Source organism: Wasmannia auropunctata, unplaced genomic scaffold (assembly GCF_000956235.1).
Source record: "Wasmannia auropunctata unplaced genomic scaffold, wasmannia.A_1.0 LD335996.1, whole genome shotgun sequence".
NCBI lineage: Eukaryota > Metazoa > Arthropoda > Insecta > Hymenoptera > Formicidae > Wasmannia > Wasmannia auropunctata.
This window is the reverse complement of record NW_012026894.1, coordinates 1949772-1967074: the sequence shown is the minus strand read 5'-3', so window position 1 is coordinate 1967074 and position 17303 is coordinate 1949772. Positions and strand designations below refer to the sequence as shown.

The 17303-nt window shown below is 43.8% G+C and overlaps 2 protein-coding genes across 6 annotated transcripts in view; one reads left to right on the top strand and one right to left on the bottom strand.

The window, feature by feature from the left end:
* Positions 1 to 148: 148 nt before the first annotated feature.
* On the top strand, positions 149 to 16294 carry LOC105453668 (tetraspanin-9-like). Of its 5 annotated transcripts, none has more exons than XR_974900.1 (7): positions 149 to 1443; positions 1531 to 1713; positions 1867 to 2037; positions 2128 to 2217; positions 3961 to 4080; positions 4169 to 4302; positions 16255 to 16294. XR_974900.1 is itself a non-coding variant. In XM_011695814.1 (7 exons), the coding sequence occupies exons 1-7, from the start codon at positions 1228 to 1230 to the stop codon at positions 4250 to 4252; spliced, it is 762 nt and encodes a 253-aa protein (XP_011694116.1). In that variant the 5' UTR covers positions 149 to 1227; the 3' UTR covers positions 4253 to 4781. The 5 variants fall into 5 exon arrangements, 2 of the variants coding, with proteins under 2 accessions (XP_011694116.1, XP_011694115.1); XR_974899.1 differs by lacking the exon at positions 16255 to 16294 and adding an exon at positions 6971 to 9249; XR_974898.1 differs by lacking the exon at positions 16255 to 16294 and adding an exon at positions 4381 to 4781.
* The window catches only part of LOC105453739 (teneurin-a), a 38262-nt gene continuing 26058 nt past the window's right edge, over positions 5100 to 17303 (bottom strand). The window contains exons 12-20 of the mRNA XM_011695924.1: positions 16436 to 16620; positions 15810 to 15961; positions 14805 to 15463; positions 14476 to 14711; positions 13184 to 14289; positions 12788 to 13010; positions 10637 to 12627; positions 10295 to 10478; positions 5100 to 10211 (exon numbers count right to left, since the gene is read on the bottom strand). Coding sequence (XP_011694226.1) covers positions 9250 to 10211; positions 10295 to 10478; positions 10637 to 12627; positions 12788 to 13010; positions 13184 to 14289; positions 14476 to 14711; positions 14805 to 15463; positions 15810 to 15961; positions 16436 to 16620 — 5698 coding nt within the window. The 3' untranslated portion in view covers positions 5100 to 9249. The remainder of the gene's footprint in view (positions 10212 to 10294; positions 10479 to 10636; positions 12628 to 12787; positions 13011 to 13183; positions 14290 to 14475; positions 14712 to 14804; positions 15464 to 15809; positions 15962 to 16435; positions 16621 to 17303) is intronic.

Below are 17303 nucleotides of genomic sequence, written 5' to 3'. Positions count from 1 at the left end.
CGCGATAACCGAGCCGGTTAAGCATAAGAAGAGTCACTCCAGAAAGATATCGGACCATCACTACGTAACCAAGACTGAGCGTAGTTCAAAGCTTCTCCTCTCGCCTGTCTCTCCGATCGTTGTCGTCACGTCACATGTGTGAATCACACGCATAACAAGCATCGCTACAAATCATGAGATTCTCGATGTCACGTCGATGATATATTGAAGGTTAATGATCTTTCCAAAAAAAACGTATTCGAGACTCGCGTTAATCCTCAATTAATGTATAAGTATAGTATATTACGGTTTAGTTGCTATGTATTTATTAACGGAACTACGAATTTACGCGCGTACGTAATATATATTTATACATACTGTACGTTATCGTGTATATTACACACATACATATATATACGTGTATGTATGTGAATTTTGTAATATATTATTACACGTAAATAGAAGAGGGAAGTAATATACTACACAAAATATTTATAAACAGCGCTTTCCACGTTCCAATTGTGAGACAGACAATAAGTGAAACGAACTATGACAGTAGAAATGCAGTTTTAAACATTTATTATATTGAAAATATACTTACATCAGAGAGAAGCCTATTGTACATACGTACCTACCTGAGACACATCAAAATATAATATTATAATTAAAATATTAACATTATTTTTATGAGCTAACCATCTAAATTATACGAAATTATTATTTTATAAAATAATGTTTGAATTATTTAAACGACGTGTCACAAAATCATACAATCGTATTATAAAGTCTCGCAAATGATCAATAAATTGCTGTCCTGGCGAAAATAAAAATATAGCGTAAGTCAAATGTAGAGAGTGATAGAAATTAATATTATAAGCAAACATTCTAGACCGAAGCGTATATATAGATTAATTTACGTTTCACTATTCCAATTTATACCTAGAACGTTTGCTTACGCTTCTCTTTTTTATTCTTTACTTTCGCCAGGGTGATAACATGACAATTATCCTTGGATTTCCATACATGCGTTGCCAGTTGTCGCATGTATAGTGTACGTCAAACATATATTTCTATGGGTTATCTCCAATCAAACGCATGCTTCTTTCAAATACATGCGCATTATTTATAACAACAACGCATGCGCCAGGAAATCAGGGAGTTAAGCTCGAAATGTCAAATTTAAAGAATCTTGCGTATAAATAAGCCAATTCTGTATACATGACCCGTTCACAAAACACACGTAATTAAATGAATTGGCGGAAATTTTGGCTGGGTGTGATGGGCGAGAAAGGGACCGAAATGGAAACAGATACAGATGATGATGAAGTTACTGAAACCGATGAAACCATGTCGACGGAAAAGAGTTCCAAAAATATCGGTACATCTCCTTCGAACCTGTTTTACAAGTGGCTACCGGAGAAATGTCTCAAATTCTGTTTTTTGTTGCTTAACAGCGTAGCCCTAGTGAGTTTACAGAAACGGATGTTTCATCTGACATAATTTATATAGGTTTAAAGATGAGAATGAGTTAATTTCGAAATTTTTATTAAGCTTGCAGGTATAACGGCGATAATGATATCTATCTGGATGTTGACGGATGCAAGCTTTACATCTAGATTGCTCGGCGAGCAGCTTTTCATGACAATTATATTAATTCTAGGAGTGTTTGTGTCTCTCGTTACTTTTACTGGAATCATAGGAATCGCGATGAAAAGAGAATATCTCATGATTTTCGTAAGTTGAATTTAATAAAGTAAAAAATGTATTCTGAAAGCATATTTTCTATTTAAGATATGTATAATCGGTCTACTTGGAAAATTAAACGTAAAATGAAAAATTTGGTAGCAATCTTTTTTTATCACACATGGCACGTATTTTATCTTTCAGTATTTAATGTGCCAGTCAATCGCTCTATGCGCTGTATTTGTATACCTGACGATGAGTTTCCCGTTTTTCGATGAGATTACAAGAAAAACTCGGGATGACATGATCGATTCTATGAAGAGTTATCAATCTTCGAATAGGGCTACGGAAGCATGGGACAATACTCATAGATATGTAAGAACTGAAATAAATATTAATTTCATGACAGTATCATATTTTTTGATCGCGTTCTTCGCATTTTTATTTAACAGTAGTACATTTCAGTTAAAATGCTGCGGAATTAGATCATCCAAGGATTGGTTGGATCATCAAAAGAACATTCCGCAAAGTTGCTGTTCTGCACCAATTAAACAGGTAAATTTAAAGAAGCTTATTATTAAAAGAATCTTTGACGACAAAATAGTCTCTCGTTTAATACGTATATATGGAAGGAGAAATAGAAATATTACATATGTAATTAAATATGACGTAATTAAATTAAATGAAGATAAGTAGTTTAAATAACTAGGGAACATATTAAAATAGCTTTCTGAAAGCTATATCCACGTTCTCTTAGTTGTGGAAGTACTCACCGCGTCTTGATCCATTTTCTGCCAAGTAGCTGAACTTAGAGCATGTTACTTTCTTTTTCATGCCGAGAAATGAGTTAGTTGCGTTCACGCGCAGCGCACATCCGGTCGCGCCTAATAATATCCGGATCCCTCTTGCTCTTCTTGGGAATTTTCTCTTTTTCCTATTTCTCGGAAGTCACGACAGCTCATCATAATTTTCAGCCGGTCAACTGTATCCTACAATAAACTTTTTCCAAGCAGATAATTTACATTTAAAAACGTTTAGCCGAAACATTTCTATGGTGTATAAAAACATTAAATAAAAGTTATTAATGTTAAGTACATATGTTTATTAAACTGTCGATATGTCTTATATGAAAACGATACTTTAAGCTAGCAAAAAAAAAATTTTAATAAAATTAACGTTATGAACGTCTTATGAAACGTTTTTATGTTTATTGTTAAATGGTTTAAAATCGTATCAAATTTTAAACATTTAATTTTCAGTTTATATGTTTATTAAACAATATTTTGAACGTAATTGTGTTGCTTGCGACTTTATCAGTAGATAATTCCCAGACGATTGATATATACGCGCTAAAAAAGTTGAACAATCCAATAAAACATCGTAATTACTCGATGACCATAATCATAATTACCGAATACATTCATTAATATTATTATTAATTCATTAATATTATTAATTTACTTTAATCTGTATTAGCAATTTATATAATTATTAAATAAATATATCTAATATCAATGAGACAAATTTATATAAAACGGATACAACCATTGAAGCCGTTAATTTGGAAATAAATAGCAATTAACGCAGAATAGAGAATCCCCGATTTAATAGAACAATTTATGTAATTGAAATTTAGGAGTTTACATTATATCGCGTAATTTCAAACTTCCTTTAATACAGATATAGTGTTTAGTAAAAACAAAATAATAATAGAAAAAAGTACACATAACTATATACTAAAATAATATATTTATAGCATTTTCTTAGCAATAAATATGCAGTAAAATTTTTAAATAAATGTTTATGCACGAAACACGAAAAAGGAGAACTTAATACAAATTCAGTATTATGATTTAAACAAAAATCGAGTATATTATTTATCACAAAACTATTTCTCTCTAACGTCAAAGATGCAGAAGGTTGCTTTCATATTTTGGCATAAAACGAACAATTAACCGTCAGGAATTTTGGTCGCATACATGCAATTATGTGACGATATTTCTGATTAAACAGAATTAACATTTCCGGGCCTCTAATCTCAAACTATTATATTTTCTTTTAATCGCCAAGCATCTTGAAGGTTGTCCTCGTATTTTGGCGCAAAACGCAAGAATCATCACTTTGTAGGAGTTGCTTGTTTTATGATGGTTATTTTAATTTTTTAAAATGTTTATTTAAATTGGATTTTTAGTTTACGTATATATATTTATTTTTACACATCTGTTAAATTTGGACTTTTAGATTTTTATCATTTTCGCTCCAATAATGACCAAACTTCAACTACATAATAATTTTCAGTGCCTGAATATCACAGAGGATGTGTCTTATAAATCCGGATGCTTAAGAGAGGCTATAATGCTGTTAAAATCGCACGTCCAGACTGCCTCCATTTCTACGCTTATCATATTTCCACTTCTGGTAAATTAAATCTCACTACTTGCCTTCCTATTTGTCTCTGCCATATCATTTAATAAAATAAGAAAAAGAATAATTATTCACATTTCAGTTGATCAGCGTTCTTTTAGCGTTTGGTTTACGAAAGGGATTAAAGACGAATCGTTTAACGAGGGACGAAGCGATCTATTCGTGAAGACATACGTGGGTAAACGTAACTCAGAAGTGAATTGAATGATAAGTCCGGTAAAACGTTTTCCCGTTTTTTATTATCATATATAGATCATATATTTTCTGAAAACACTTAATATATTGTATCTTAAGATAGTAATATTGTAAGTTAATTTATTGGACATGCTGGTTGGATCGCCGTCTGCCGCGTGGCAGTGGTTCAAGTAGAAAAGTCCGTAAATTACTCACTCCCGGCGCTTCTACGATGATCATCGAAATGTGGGGTGTGTTTTCAACACGCGGAGGAGAAGAGGGAGGCGAAAAAATACATTTATAAAAATTGCTCGTGATCATCGTAACGCTCTCGTTTACGGAAGGATTAAAGGTTGGGAGCGGTATGTTTGATCGAATAGCGGATGGGGAGGGAGGGGTGGAAAGGGAGGGATTAAATTCTTCCGTTTTCTTTCCTTTCCCTACGATAAAATGGAGCGTCTTACATGAAATCGATTGCCTGTCGATGCGATACGAAATATATTGACGTAATGATAATTCAACGCGCGTAAATGTACCTGTCTTTTTCTCTCCATTAATCCTCTCGTCTAAATTATCGTCTAAACGACTGCGGCAGTCGACACCGCGTTTTTTTTTGTGTGTATGACGTGTATGTGTGTATGCAGTTGTACGTGTGTATACGCTTTATATATATATGTATACATCCTGCACTCGTGTGTACGGGATGTATACCGGGATCTATAGCTGCGGGAATGGGGGTCGGGGCTTTTGGGCGCAGTTTCAGGCAGGTTCCCATCCAATTACAGATATATTATATCATAGCAAACATCGTGACTATTTACAATAAATACAGTTGATTAGGTTATATAAATAAAATATATATAATATCGTATCGTTAGGTTTAGGTTTACAGCAACACGTGACAGTAAACAATTAGATCAGCGGCAAAGTAGCGTAATCTATCTAAGGTAGTGGTCGTAGTAGCTTTAGCGTGGCTGACTCTTCCGGTTCGCCTTTCGCGCTCGCTTAAATCTTCGATATCTCTCATTTTCACGCTCTCCTTCTTCCCTTCTTTCGTTTCTCGCTCTACATTTTATCGCTCTCGCATCCTCAACTTTCGTCACGTTTTCCGGAATCGCGAATTCTTTTATTCCCCCCCTTTTTTTTCGGCGTGGAGTCGCGCTCGAGAAACCAATCGCGCCGCAAATTCGTGGATCGACGGTTTACTGTTATAATTGGCCACTCTAGCTCCTCTCGTGTATGTATATATATATATATCTTCTCAATATATTCATATATATTTATATTTATTTATTTATTTATCTCACATAATCATTATTTCTTCGCGCGTTCTACTTCGTTTCTTTTTTTTTATTTATTTATTTATTTATTTAGAGAAGTACGTGGAGTTTGTCGCGATCCCCCGCGAGCGGTCGCGGGGGACGAACGAGTCTGGAACGAGTTCGCAAAAACGAGAGATGAAACTTCACGGAAGTTAGAGAGTGAATTTTTTTTCTAATATTATAATCGCGTGAGACGGGATCGGGCCTTGGGCCTCGAGTCGAGTTTTTTGGGGGAGGACCCCACCCGTACGACACGTAATATCGCGGCTACCTGGCCCGCTCGTTAATTTGACACGTGATATTTAAAAAATAGTCGATTCTTCTTGAACGCACCGTTGCCGGATCCAACAGTGGATAATACGGCTAAAGATCAAGAGTGTGTAGGGCAGTGTATGATGGGCAGTGGGGGAGCAGGTGTGAGGGGGAGGTTGGCTGGCCAAAGGGGAAACGATGAGTGTTTAGATGTGCACGAATGTCGAAGCACTCCTATTTCGCTTATCTAGAGAAAGCAGAAGCCCTCGGAAGATTAACGGAAATCACCCTCCAATATCATCACCCTCGCGAAATTACCACCACTGCTGAAAGGAGAGACCGATAGCTGCCTCATTATTACAGTTAACTGGATAGAGTTATTCGATGTAGCCGAGGGCTCGTTATTATTATTATTATTATTATTGAATTTAAACGCGATTCTAAAGCGGTTGCTTCTAAGAAATTGAATTCAACAGTCAGAGTAAATTATTTGAGATTTAATTAATGAGTTTCAAGATTTTCGCTGTTTTCATATACGAGTGCCTTCTAAAGATGAAGTTAAAATAAAGCGAAATACGATTGTGTCGGTTACGCTTATTGTTAGATAAGCGAGGGAGGAATGCGGCTCGACGATCGAGCCTATTCGCGCGGCCGTCCGCGAGAGTACGCGATGATGAACACACGCGCGAGGATGTAGATATTCACGGCGCGATTTTTGCGAGTTCCGTTTTCGCGTTTGTCGTTTCGCGCGTGCGAACGAGGACGTGAAATGTACAAAAAGGATCGCCCTTGCGGCCTCGTCGGCACGTGCGAGCGCGCGTGCCTCCGACAGGAGGAGCTCGTTTTGGACCGCGATTTAAAAGTTTGCCCGGGCAACACGGCACCGTAAAAGAAGCCGTAAAGACGGCCTAATCTTTCAGACATCGTTTGGACATCCTTCGGAAGTCTTTTACAATTTTGCGTTGTTGGGTAGTTTAGGTCTAAACACTCGCTCGAGTTAAAAATACATTACGAAGCTTCCCTATATCTCTCTCATTCTTTTCTCTCACTCTCTCACTCTCGCTCTATATATATATATATTTTTTTTATACACTCAGCATATAGATAACATTTTTTTTATTCTTCATCTATTTCAGACAGCAATGTCGTTGTGCCACTAACTATCCATAAACGGCACCGTCTCTAAAGCCGCGATGCAAAATATCAATGGCGGGTACGAACGTTCGTGGAGACGCGAACAAACAATACGTGCGACAAATCGATAGATCTGGAATCTTCATGGGATTGGAGGATGGAGGGAAATGGGGAATGAGGGAGAAGAGGGAAGATTGGCGGGTGATAATGTGAGAGGGATTTCCGACGCTAAGGATGGTTCGATGCACGTATATGGGTCTCTTTTGTGCGCGAGCGATCGGCGCGCGCGCACGTACGCACACATACATACATATATGCACACATGCATACACATACACAGGGCGAAAACGATCGTTACTTGGCGGGCAGTAATTTTGGTTACACATACTTAGTACTCTCGGTAAGGAAACATAGTTTAACGTCCGTTACGTTCATATCCAGCAAGCACAAATATGCGATATTGTATACGTATTACTTTTACCGATAATGAGTTTATCCCTCTCTCGAATTTCCACCGTTTCCGGTTTACACACGCAGACACATCGCGGCTCGCACGCCCGCGGCTCGCATCTCCCTCCGCGATCACGCGAGAATCAGTCGGAGGGATAGCCCACCGTCGATCCCGAGCGACTTGTCTTCCCGCACATTCGCGCGCATGCCACGGCGCATGCAATTACAGACCGATCACCGATCGGCGACGATCGGGAACGCTTACGCTACGGATAGGACACATCCACATGTTAAAAATACGTTTAGTCGCGCTATTGGTATTCGACGACCTCATGCACGCTCATCCTCGCACCGATCATCGGCTGATCCTCTCACTCCGTCGCTCTTTCGCTCACGCATTCGCTCCGCCGTACAAGAAAAGCACCACTTTATAATACAAATTCGTCTCGTCCTTAATTGCCTAAAGCCGCGAACGGAATTCAAGCTCGAGACCGCGCGATCAAGTCCGCACGATCGCTGGCTCCTATAGTCCTTCCTCGAGGACACCACGAGGATCGCTTTTAACTCCCCCCCCTCCCTTCCCCGGGGTTCCTCTTTCTCAATTATCTGCCGCTTCTCGCCGAGGCCATTCATGGTTGAGACACGTTACGCGCGTTTCCGTATTCGTTTTTTGGCGCCCGCTGCCGCTTTTCGCATTCGTATTCGTCACCGCGCGAATACCGTACTTGCGTCACACCCGCCGTTGATCTTTTTTTTTTCTAAGTACGACGTTAAAATATCGCTGGCAGGGCAAACGTACACATGGCTAACGTTAACGTCGTCGTCAACACCGTCGCTCCTCCCGATTCGCATTTATCCTACGCCGAAGAAGGCTGCTATGTCAATGTAAAGCTATGTATTGACTAGTTTCTCTTTCTCTCTCTCTTTCTCTCCCTGTCTCGTCAGTTCTCAACTACGAATGGCCTGTTACCCATTTTTTTTCTTCTCTCTCCTTTTTTCTCCTCACTCTTCGCGATATAACTATAATTACCTTGTATCAATGCGGTGTATTGTGCACGATTCGCACGCGCGGTACCACGGTATCCATCATTTACTTTAGGCCTCGAGCGCAAGCTCCACGAGCTTGCCGGCACGAGCCTTGCCTCGCACGAACGTAATCAGAAAAACTCCACATTCTGGAATTTAATTCAAATCTGCAAGCTGGTAATTAGCTGCGTCTACGTCGCGTTAAAACTCTCAGAGGGAATTTCGCAATGTTCCTCCTTCCCTTCCAGGCTCGCGTGGTCCGGGATCCGGTGTGCACATTCTCTCTCTCTCTCTCTCTCCCGATTTTCTCACCCTTTCCTCCCCTGTCGTCGTTTATCTAAGGCTTTCGCGGATTTGCCAATCGCGGATCGGTCGCGCAGCTGGTCCGTGGAGCGAATACTCGGTGAAACCCGCGTTCCTCCCGCGTGCGCTTGACGCTCTTACACCCTACGTACCCTATACCTCGTGGTATAATATATATATTTATTATATATATAATATAACGTTATAGTGTTTTTGGCATCTTTTGAAATACACAAATAGACTTTGGTATAAAACTTTTTGATAGTGTTCAGTACGTTTATATATATATATGCGCGTGCATATACATATCGGACGCTGCGCTACGGCGTGCTACAGCGGCATTTTTTCTTTTACCCCCTTCGTCGACTTTCACGTTTCCGGTGTCTCTTTCTCTTTCTATTTCCCTACCTCTCGGTGTCGCTCACTCGAAAGTCCCGCGGCTTCGATACTGGACAATGTCCCCGCGCGAGGGGGACAATACGACTGAGGCTCTCAAATCGCTCTAGCACATCTTGTCTAACCACCAGAGCTTACAGGACGGCGCGCCTCTCCTCCTGCGTCGTTTCTTGCTCGACTGGTCGACGGCCTTCTTCACGAACCTGACGTTGTACGGGTCCTCCGCGAGCTCGGGATACTGTTGCGCGTCGTGTATATACTCGCCCTCGTAGTTGGACGCGAGGCCGACCTTCAGTATCTCGTCCTGCTCGGCGACCATCCACTCGACGGACGTGGGGGTGTTCGTTTTGAGGGCCTCGCGTTCCCGGTGCCACGCCTTCCTGATGGCGGTCGCTTTCGCGTGATGCAGCAGCCTCTGCTTCTCCTTCTCCGCCGTGGTACCGTAGCGCAAGTTTACCACGTAGCTGGCGCCGTGTATCTTCACGTCTATCAGCGAGCTGCTGCCGCTGCCGTTCTCGTTCTCGTGGAACGTCGTGTTCACCTGACCGCCCAATCGTTTCAGCTGACCACGATCCTCGCTGGCGCGCCAGGTTTCCTCTTTGACGAAGTAGAAGGCGTCCTGCTGCGCGCTGTGCACGACGAACGTAAACGGCAGGAAGTACGAGCGATTGAACACGGACGTGAACACGTCGCCGTAAATAGCGTTAGCGCTGGGCACGCTGGACACCACCGCCTGGCCGTCAGCGGTCCTCGACACCAGGATACCCTTGCCGAACGGCGGATCGGACGCCGCACCCAGGCGGCTGGGTATCAACTCGCTCGTGTCCTTCTTCAAGGCCGATCGCGGTGGCGCGGACAGGCTCACCGCGTCGCCCGAATGCCTCTGGGCGATGTGCGCGAGGAAACCGGATTGGACGCCCAGATTGCGCGTTCTTTTCTTCTTACCGAAAATAGAGGTGCCCGGACCGAGCGCTCGCGGGACGAGGCTTTCCGGCAGCTCGTCTGGGAATAGCTGTGGCGCTAAACTCTTCAGGTCGTATCCGAGATGCGACAGCCATGATATGTGATCTGGAAGATAGAGATACGCCGAATGTGTATTGATGGAAATCGGATAGAGCGTAATCGGTTCATCGATAATATTGTGAATTTACCGGTTGGTTGACTTGGTCTGTCCGTGTGTCTGACGTCGATCGGATCGTTTCCGTTAAATCTATAAAGATGTAGGTGCGTCGGCTTGTCCACGCGATCCAAAACGTTCTCCCAGAGCGGCGACATCCACTGGCCTATCAGCGGGTCGTAAACCTTACCGTTTGGCATGTGAACGAGGGAGGTGACCTATAAATAGATCATACTATTAAAATACGAAATACAGCGAAGAACGTTTCAGATATTATCATTGCGTTTAATTCTAAATGAAAATTTTATTATTTTCTTTGTCCAGGATTTTTTATTTTGTTAATTATTAAATATGACACAATGAAATTCTTATTTACCTGATCCAGAAGTCCTCCGCAGAAGTCGACCGGTAAGTAAAGATATGGATTCGAATCGTAAACGATGTGGCCGTAGGGCGAACGCATAATTTCTCTGATGCCTTCGCCGTACTGATTGAAGATCATAATGGGCGTACCACACTGATCAGTGGCGATGTAATATTTGTGCCGGTACACTTGTGCGTAAATGAGATGTCCCCTGTCGTCGTAGACCAGCGACATCAGTTTACCGTCGCGCGGGCTGTATATCTGGCTCACTTCGTGCGGCCGTTTCTGATTGTTGTAGAAGAACTGCGTGACATTGCCGTAATTGTCCTTCCTCGTGGCCAGGCGATCGAGATGATCGTAATAGTATCGCACGTCGAAGCGGCCGCGTTTAGTGGCACGCACGAGGAGACCCTTGGCGTTGTAATTGAATCTCTCCTCTCTCGCGTTTTGCACCACCAGACCTCGATTGTCGTACTTGTACAGGCCCTCGCCGAACTTGACTATTCGGTCCATGGCGTTGTACTCCATCGGGATCGTGTTACCGCGATATGTGAGCGACAGCATATTACCGTTGGCGTCGTACTTGAAACCCCACGGCTCCTGCGCCTCCACGCCGGTCAACTGGCCGTCGCAGTCCCACGTGTAATTCTTCACGTTCGTGTATGTGTTAACGGCGACGTTGCGCGTGTACGTTCTCGTCTGATTGATGCGGCCGCGCGAATCGTGCGTGAACTCCATCCTGAACACCTCCATTCGATGGATCGTCACCGTGACCTGAGTCTCCAGGAAACGGTCGTCCGTGGTGCGCGAGAACAGCGCGGTGCCGTCAAACACGGTCGTCTCGTTCGTCTGCGGCCTCGTCACCTTGAACTGTCCGATCTGCTCCAGCGTACCCGATCGCGGACTGTAAGCCATAGTGTGAGGCGGCAGCGTCTGGCCGCCTATTCTACCTTGCACTGCGACCAGGCGGAAGTTCGAATCGTATTCGAATGTAAATTTGGCGTTGCTCAGGCCAGTCTTCGCGCCGAAATCTATGCGCTCTTCCACCAGTAGACCCGCGCTATACTGATAATCCCACTTGTACTCCACGTCCCTCTCAGAATGTATCACCTCGGAAGGTAGTCCGCTCTCCGTGTATCTGATCTCGCTCTTGCCGTCGCCGTGAACGATCTCCGCCAATTGACCCGAGGTGTGATATCTGTAGACGATACGAGCTCCGTCTCCCGGGAATACGGTTTGCAGCAGGTTTCCGTCGTGACTGTAGTGCTGCAGATACGCTCTGGTGCTGCCGGGTGGAGTGTACGTCACCCTGAGGAAGCCGAGGGAAGCCTGGCAGGAGAAGGAATGCTTGGTTTCCGACGGTAAAATGATATGTCGTAGTCCACCGTCGTCGTCGTATTGCAACGAGAACTGCCTATTGCTGGCGAGCGTGATCTTCGACAGCATGTTGAAGTCGTTGTAGGTGTATCGTTTCGTGCCGTCCTTGCTGTTGGTGATTTCTGCCAGTTGGCCGTGTCGGTCGTAGCCGTATGACTCGTCGGAGGCGCCCCATTTCCAACTGTCGATCCTATTGAATCGATCGTACGAGATGCTGAGATTGTGACCCTGCTCGTACGGTTGCCAGACCAAGGGTAGTCCGGCCTGGTCGAAGGTCACCGTCAGTAGGGGAGTTCCCGCCTTGTCGTAGAACGTCTCGCGGCTGAACGCCTGTTCGAATTCGACGCTTATCACTCGCGTGTCGTTCACCCAGATCTCTCTGTTGAGCGTTTGCTGAGGATGGCTAACTTCTCCGACCAGGTTGTACGTCGTCGTCATGGTGTTCGTTAATTCGCCCAACGACATCAATTGATAGCTCCACATGGGCAGCATCTCCGCTTCCACCGGCAAAGCCGGCTTCAGTAACGGATGTTTCGTCGTCGCTGCACTCAGTACTCTACCACCACCAGGCAAAAGCACTTCCAAGCTGCTGTTCGTAAAAGCGATAGCTTTCAAGAGTTTGGTGCCTGTAAATAAAAAATTAGGGGATACATTAGAGTAATTTTCATATTTTTAATGATATCTCCGAGGAAATTGAAATATATTTGTATGAAAGAATAGTGATAAAATAATTAAACAGAAATTATTTCTAATTTATTAATTTAAATAGAATTAAAAAATACATACCGTCAGTGATTGTCAACATCTTCGACTTTTCGTTTCTCATTTCAAACTCTACAATTCGCTGTTTATCACCTTTCGATAAAGCTTGCAACGGAGCAGATACTTTAACTAACAGACCTTCGTCGTCAGATAAGTCCGATAATAATTTCAATTTCTCGCCTGTCGGCAGTATTACATCGGTGACACGTCCCAGACTGTCATAATTGTATATGTACGTTTCATCTCCCTGAAATTTTAAAACATATTGCGTTTCATTAACAAGAAATAATTTATTCATAAAAAAGTTTATAAATTTTTTTCATCGTATATGATTAAGTAAAGAAGAGAGAAAATATTTAATCAATAAATGAAAACTATTTCTTATTTAAAAAAAATTAATAATAAATATTTTCAACTTACTCCTGATCGACTGGTGAGCAAACCGGTTGAGCCATCGTAACCCAGAGCGATCTCCGCCCTGCCGCGTTCGGACAATTTCTCCAGGAACCCAACCGCGGAGATTTTCAATTCGGATTTATGATCCTGAGTGTTCTCGATGGAGCTAACGACGCTGCTGTAATCCCGCAGGAATTGAATCTTATTGCCCGCGCTGTCCGTCACCGTCGACAACTTGCCGAAGCTCGTGTTCTTGCTGTACAGGAAAGAGTAGCGGGTCTTTCCGGATGTCAAGTCCTTCGTGGAGATGTGTTGGCCGTAGCGATTGAACACGTAGATCTCGTTTGAAGGCGGGAACGGGATACGGAACTCCCCGTTCTCGTCGTGGTTCGGAAGGTACGGCTGGAGAGCTAGGATATGAAGGCTGCCCTGATCAGCCACGTGCAGGACACCGTCCGGCGAAACCGCCAGAGCGGATATCGCGGTGAACTTGGCGTTCGACGAGAGGAGCGTCTCGGTGCTGCTGGTATCGTCCGTGCAGGTGCACGTGTCCAAGTCCTTGGTGCTGGGTGTAGTATTGTTGCACTCGCATTGGCCGCGCAATCTATCCTGCTGTTGACCCGCGAAGTGCGACATTTTCCCGGAAGAATCGACAATTCTGATGGAGTTTACACGATGAGAATCGCGATCCGCTATGTACAGCTCGCCGGTTGGACTGAAACCGACGGCCAACACCGATCCCAAGACCTCGTCCGGTTTCTTCGGATTCGTCGTTATCGACGAGTTCAGTTTCGGAAGCTCGTCGTTGTCGTTGCTGTTGCTGTTTGCGTTGCTGGTACAGTGAAGAGGCGTGCCAGCGACCACGCGCACCTTCAGGTCGCTGGTGAGTTTCAAAACCAATCTGTCATCGATGAAGTGAAGGGATCCGTCCAATGGGCTCAGGGTTAATCCGGTGGGCCATTGTAATTGAGCCTGATGCGCGGGAATGGCTCCGATGCAGGGAGCGGGTGACCAGTGATTATGATGACCGTGGTGTCCCACGAGCGTATGTATGATACCTCGAGGATCGACAGCGCGAATATTCGTTCCATCGGCAATGTACATCGTTTTATCGGCCGCAATTGCGATTCCTGTAAATCACAACAGAGATCACATTTTTCAAAAATTATTTTGCAAGTGATCCTTTAATTTACAAATCTTTTGCAGTACATATATATTTGCCATTTTGTAAAATTATCTTTCCGATTATTCGAAATTATTTTAATAACGGGCAAGCGTCTTTCGAGAAAATGAACAATGATATATTTCAATTTTACCTTTGGGATGAGCCAATTTTGCATGGATAGCTTGACCTTCGTCACCGCAGTGGCCCTCGTCACCTGGGATACATCTCTCGCCGCTTCCAACAACGGGCTCGATATTAATGCTGGGATCTTGGACTTGTTCCAACGAGAGGGCTTTCAATATCTGATGTTTCTCCGGGTCGCTGATATACAAGTGCCCGTCAGCCGGCGAGATGCATAGGTAGTACTGATACGCCACTTGAGTCGCGCTGCAAAAGATGGGAACATGTGTTCAGATTAGATTTGAAGCATCGCTGAATTTTCGACCAAACCCTGCGGAAAGCACAAAGATTAATTATTACCTCAAAATCAAGACGGTGTAAACTTTTCCTTCGGGCGTGATTCTGCGTACGAGATTGAAGTCTCCGACGTAAATGCTGCCGTCGGGTCCGCTGGCGAGTGCCACCGGCGTCAGGAGTCTGGCATCCTTGGCGAGACCGTCGCAATTCTGACACACCAAGCTCCTCTGGAGGCCGGTGCCCATTACCACTTTCACAGTGCGCGGATACTGTTTGAAATGTAGAGTAGAGCCGTCGCCTTTCTGCAGGATCCCCTCGTGGAAGTTGTAATGGTGATGGATGTCGAGTCCCCAGCCGCCGATATCGGAGATATCGACGTCGAATCCTTGCAAAGTGGCCGTCTGCGTCTCCCATATCACCGACGGACAAGTGGAATGCTGATAGCCGATCGAGATCCTCGCCTGCGCCACACCGTATACCTTTTGCTTGTAAACGTTCCTCTTGTTCCAGGCAAATGTGTGCGTCAGATTCGGGTCGGCCTCGTACGTTTTCGTGTGAAGCGAGCCCTCGATCTCCACATGCACGTGTACGTGCGTCAGCGATTTCGGAATGAACGGCCCGGTCAGTTGCATCCTCACGGTAGAGAGATAGCCCGCAGCCTGACTGCTTTGATACATCAAGTGGAGATTGGAGCCCGGAATAGCGATGCTTTCCTGCACGATCTGCAAGCGATGTTTAACGTTGCGTTAATGCGGTCGCACACAGTTACTGTTAATCTTCATCGTAAATATTGTTGCATCCGTGCAGTGTCCTTTAGTGCTTCCCTCCGGCTTGTCACGCGACACGATGAGCGATTTATTATTTGCCGTACGAGATTCGTTATTTAACTCTCTTATTTGAAAATTTTGCTCTCTCTGTGCTTGCCCCTCAGACGCGTTGAGATCGGTCACCAAGATAATTACGTAAAAATTTCATCCAAACTATGACGGCGAAGTCGAGATTTTATTTTGATTAAAGCAACGAGCGCGTGATAATGACATTAAATCGTTTGCGAGGTAGAAAACTTACTTGACTTTCAGCAAAGACCAAGCTCTTCCCAGGCAAACCGCCAACTTTCTCCGGCATCCACGTGCTAACGATAATTGGCCGTAGTGTCTCGTGATCGTGCTCCAAGCACGGGCCGTGCTCGCTAAAGAGTCCCATCGAAATCCCTGGGAAGCCTATTATATTGTACTCCGTAAATAATAAGAAACTCAAAAACGCATAACACTCAAGGACGGAACAAAGACGGCACACACGTTGAACAGCTCTGAAAACGAGGGGCTCCCTGTGAGGATCGCCCACGGGTAACGGGCGCGCGATCCGATCCGATCCGTGGTCGTGAAGAGCAATAATAAATTACGTAGACGTAGACCCGTTTTAATGGAACTTTTGCAAATGAAAAAAAAAAAAAGTGCGTTCGCTACTTGTGTTATCTCTTCTTTTCCCTGCGCGCCCGGGGGATTGGTTTCAGGTGATCGAGCACGTACGCGCGTTTATCGAAACGTTTGTGACGTTAATGGGTAACGCGATCCGACACGTAACACGATGAGATATATGTGTACCAGGTCGCCCGACCAAAAAAAAAAGAGAGAAAAAAAAGAAGAAAAAAGGAAAAAAAAATCCGTAATACATATCCAAGGCTCGATGCTTACCAACTGCCGGGCTCGGCGGCTGGTTAGATTTATACGATTCGCCTTCCTTGCTGAGGATCATCACGACGGGCGGCAGGACCACGATCTGATTCCACGGTACGAAGACGGTCCTCGTGAGGGGTTTGAAGGGGCTGCGCTGGAATTGAAGCGTCACGGCGCCTCCGCCATTGACCAGGACGTCGAACCTGATCAAAGTACGTAAATGCATTTCGAACTCCATTGCCGCCGGTATTACGTAAGGATCCGACGACGTAGGTCGATCAAGATAGTGCGCCCCGCTTTATCCGAGAATGAATGTCCGACGAGGCCTTAGAATTGGAACGCAGCGTGTCTTGCAAGTTTCTTCGTCCCGTTTCATTAATTTTCCAAGCGCGACGTATCGTTAACTAGCATAATTTTGAGATATTTCCTTATACAAACAAAAAAAATTTACTTACTGCTCGCACGCAGCAAAAATTTTTTCTGTTCAAAATAATACACCTTTTTATTTTTTTATAAAGTAAATTTCATGTTTTCATAAAAACAAAATGAAAAGGAGTTGCATGAAACTTTCAATGCGATATAAATAATTATTAAAAGAGCAGTAACAGCTTTTAAAGTATTAACGATGTGTAATTTTGAAACTTTCTTGAAGGGTTATTATGATTATGCTAGTCCTATTTATTGACGTGAACAATGGGCGAAGTAGATTTTTATTTATACGTGCTTTGTAATTTCTTCCTTTCAGCCCGTTCGTTATTTAAGTTTGTATCCCGGTTCAAAAGTACGCTATGGAATTTAATGAAGTAATATCCCTCCTCATATAAAATTACTGGCTCCTCTGAAAGTTGGAGCGTGGAAACAAAAACTGCAGAACATATTTTTAACA

Excerpts from the sequence above, each read along its gene's own strand:
- LOC105453668 (XM_011695813.1), top strand. The coding sequence starts at position 1,228 with ATGAATTGGCGGAAATTTTGGCTGGGTGTGATGGGCGAGAAAGGGACC. Across the intron at positions 1,444-1,530 it reads TGCTTAACAGCGTAGCCCTA|CTTGCAGGTATAACGGCGAT; the intron begins GTGAGTTTACAG and ends ATTTTTATTAAG. Across the intron at positions 1,714-1,866 it reads GAGAATATCTCATGATTTTC|TATTTAATGTGCCAGTCAAT; the intron begins GTAAGTTGAATT and ends TTTATCTTTCAG.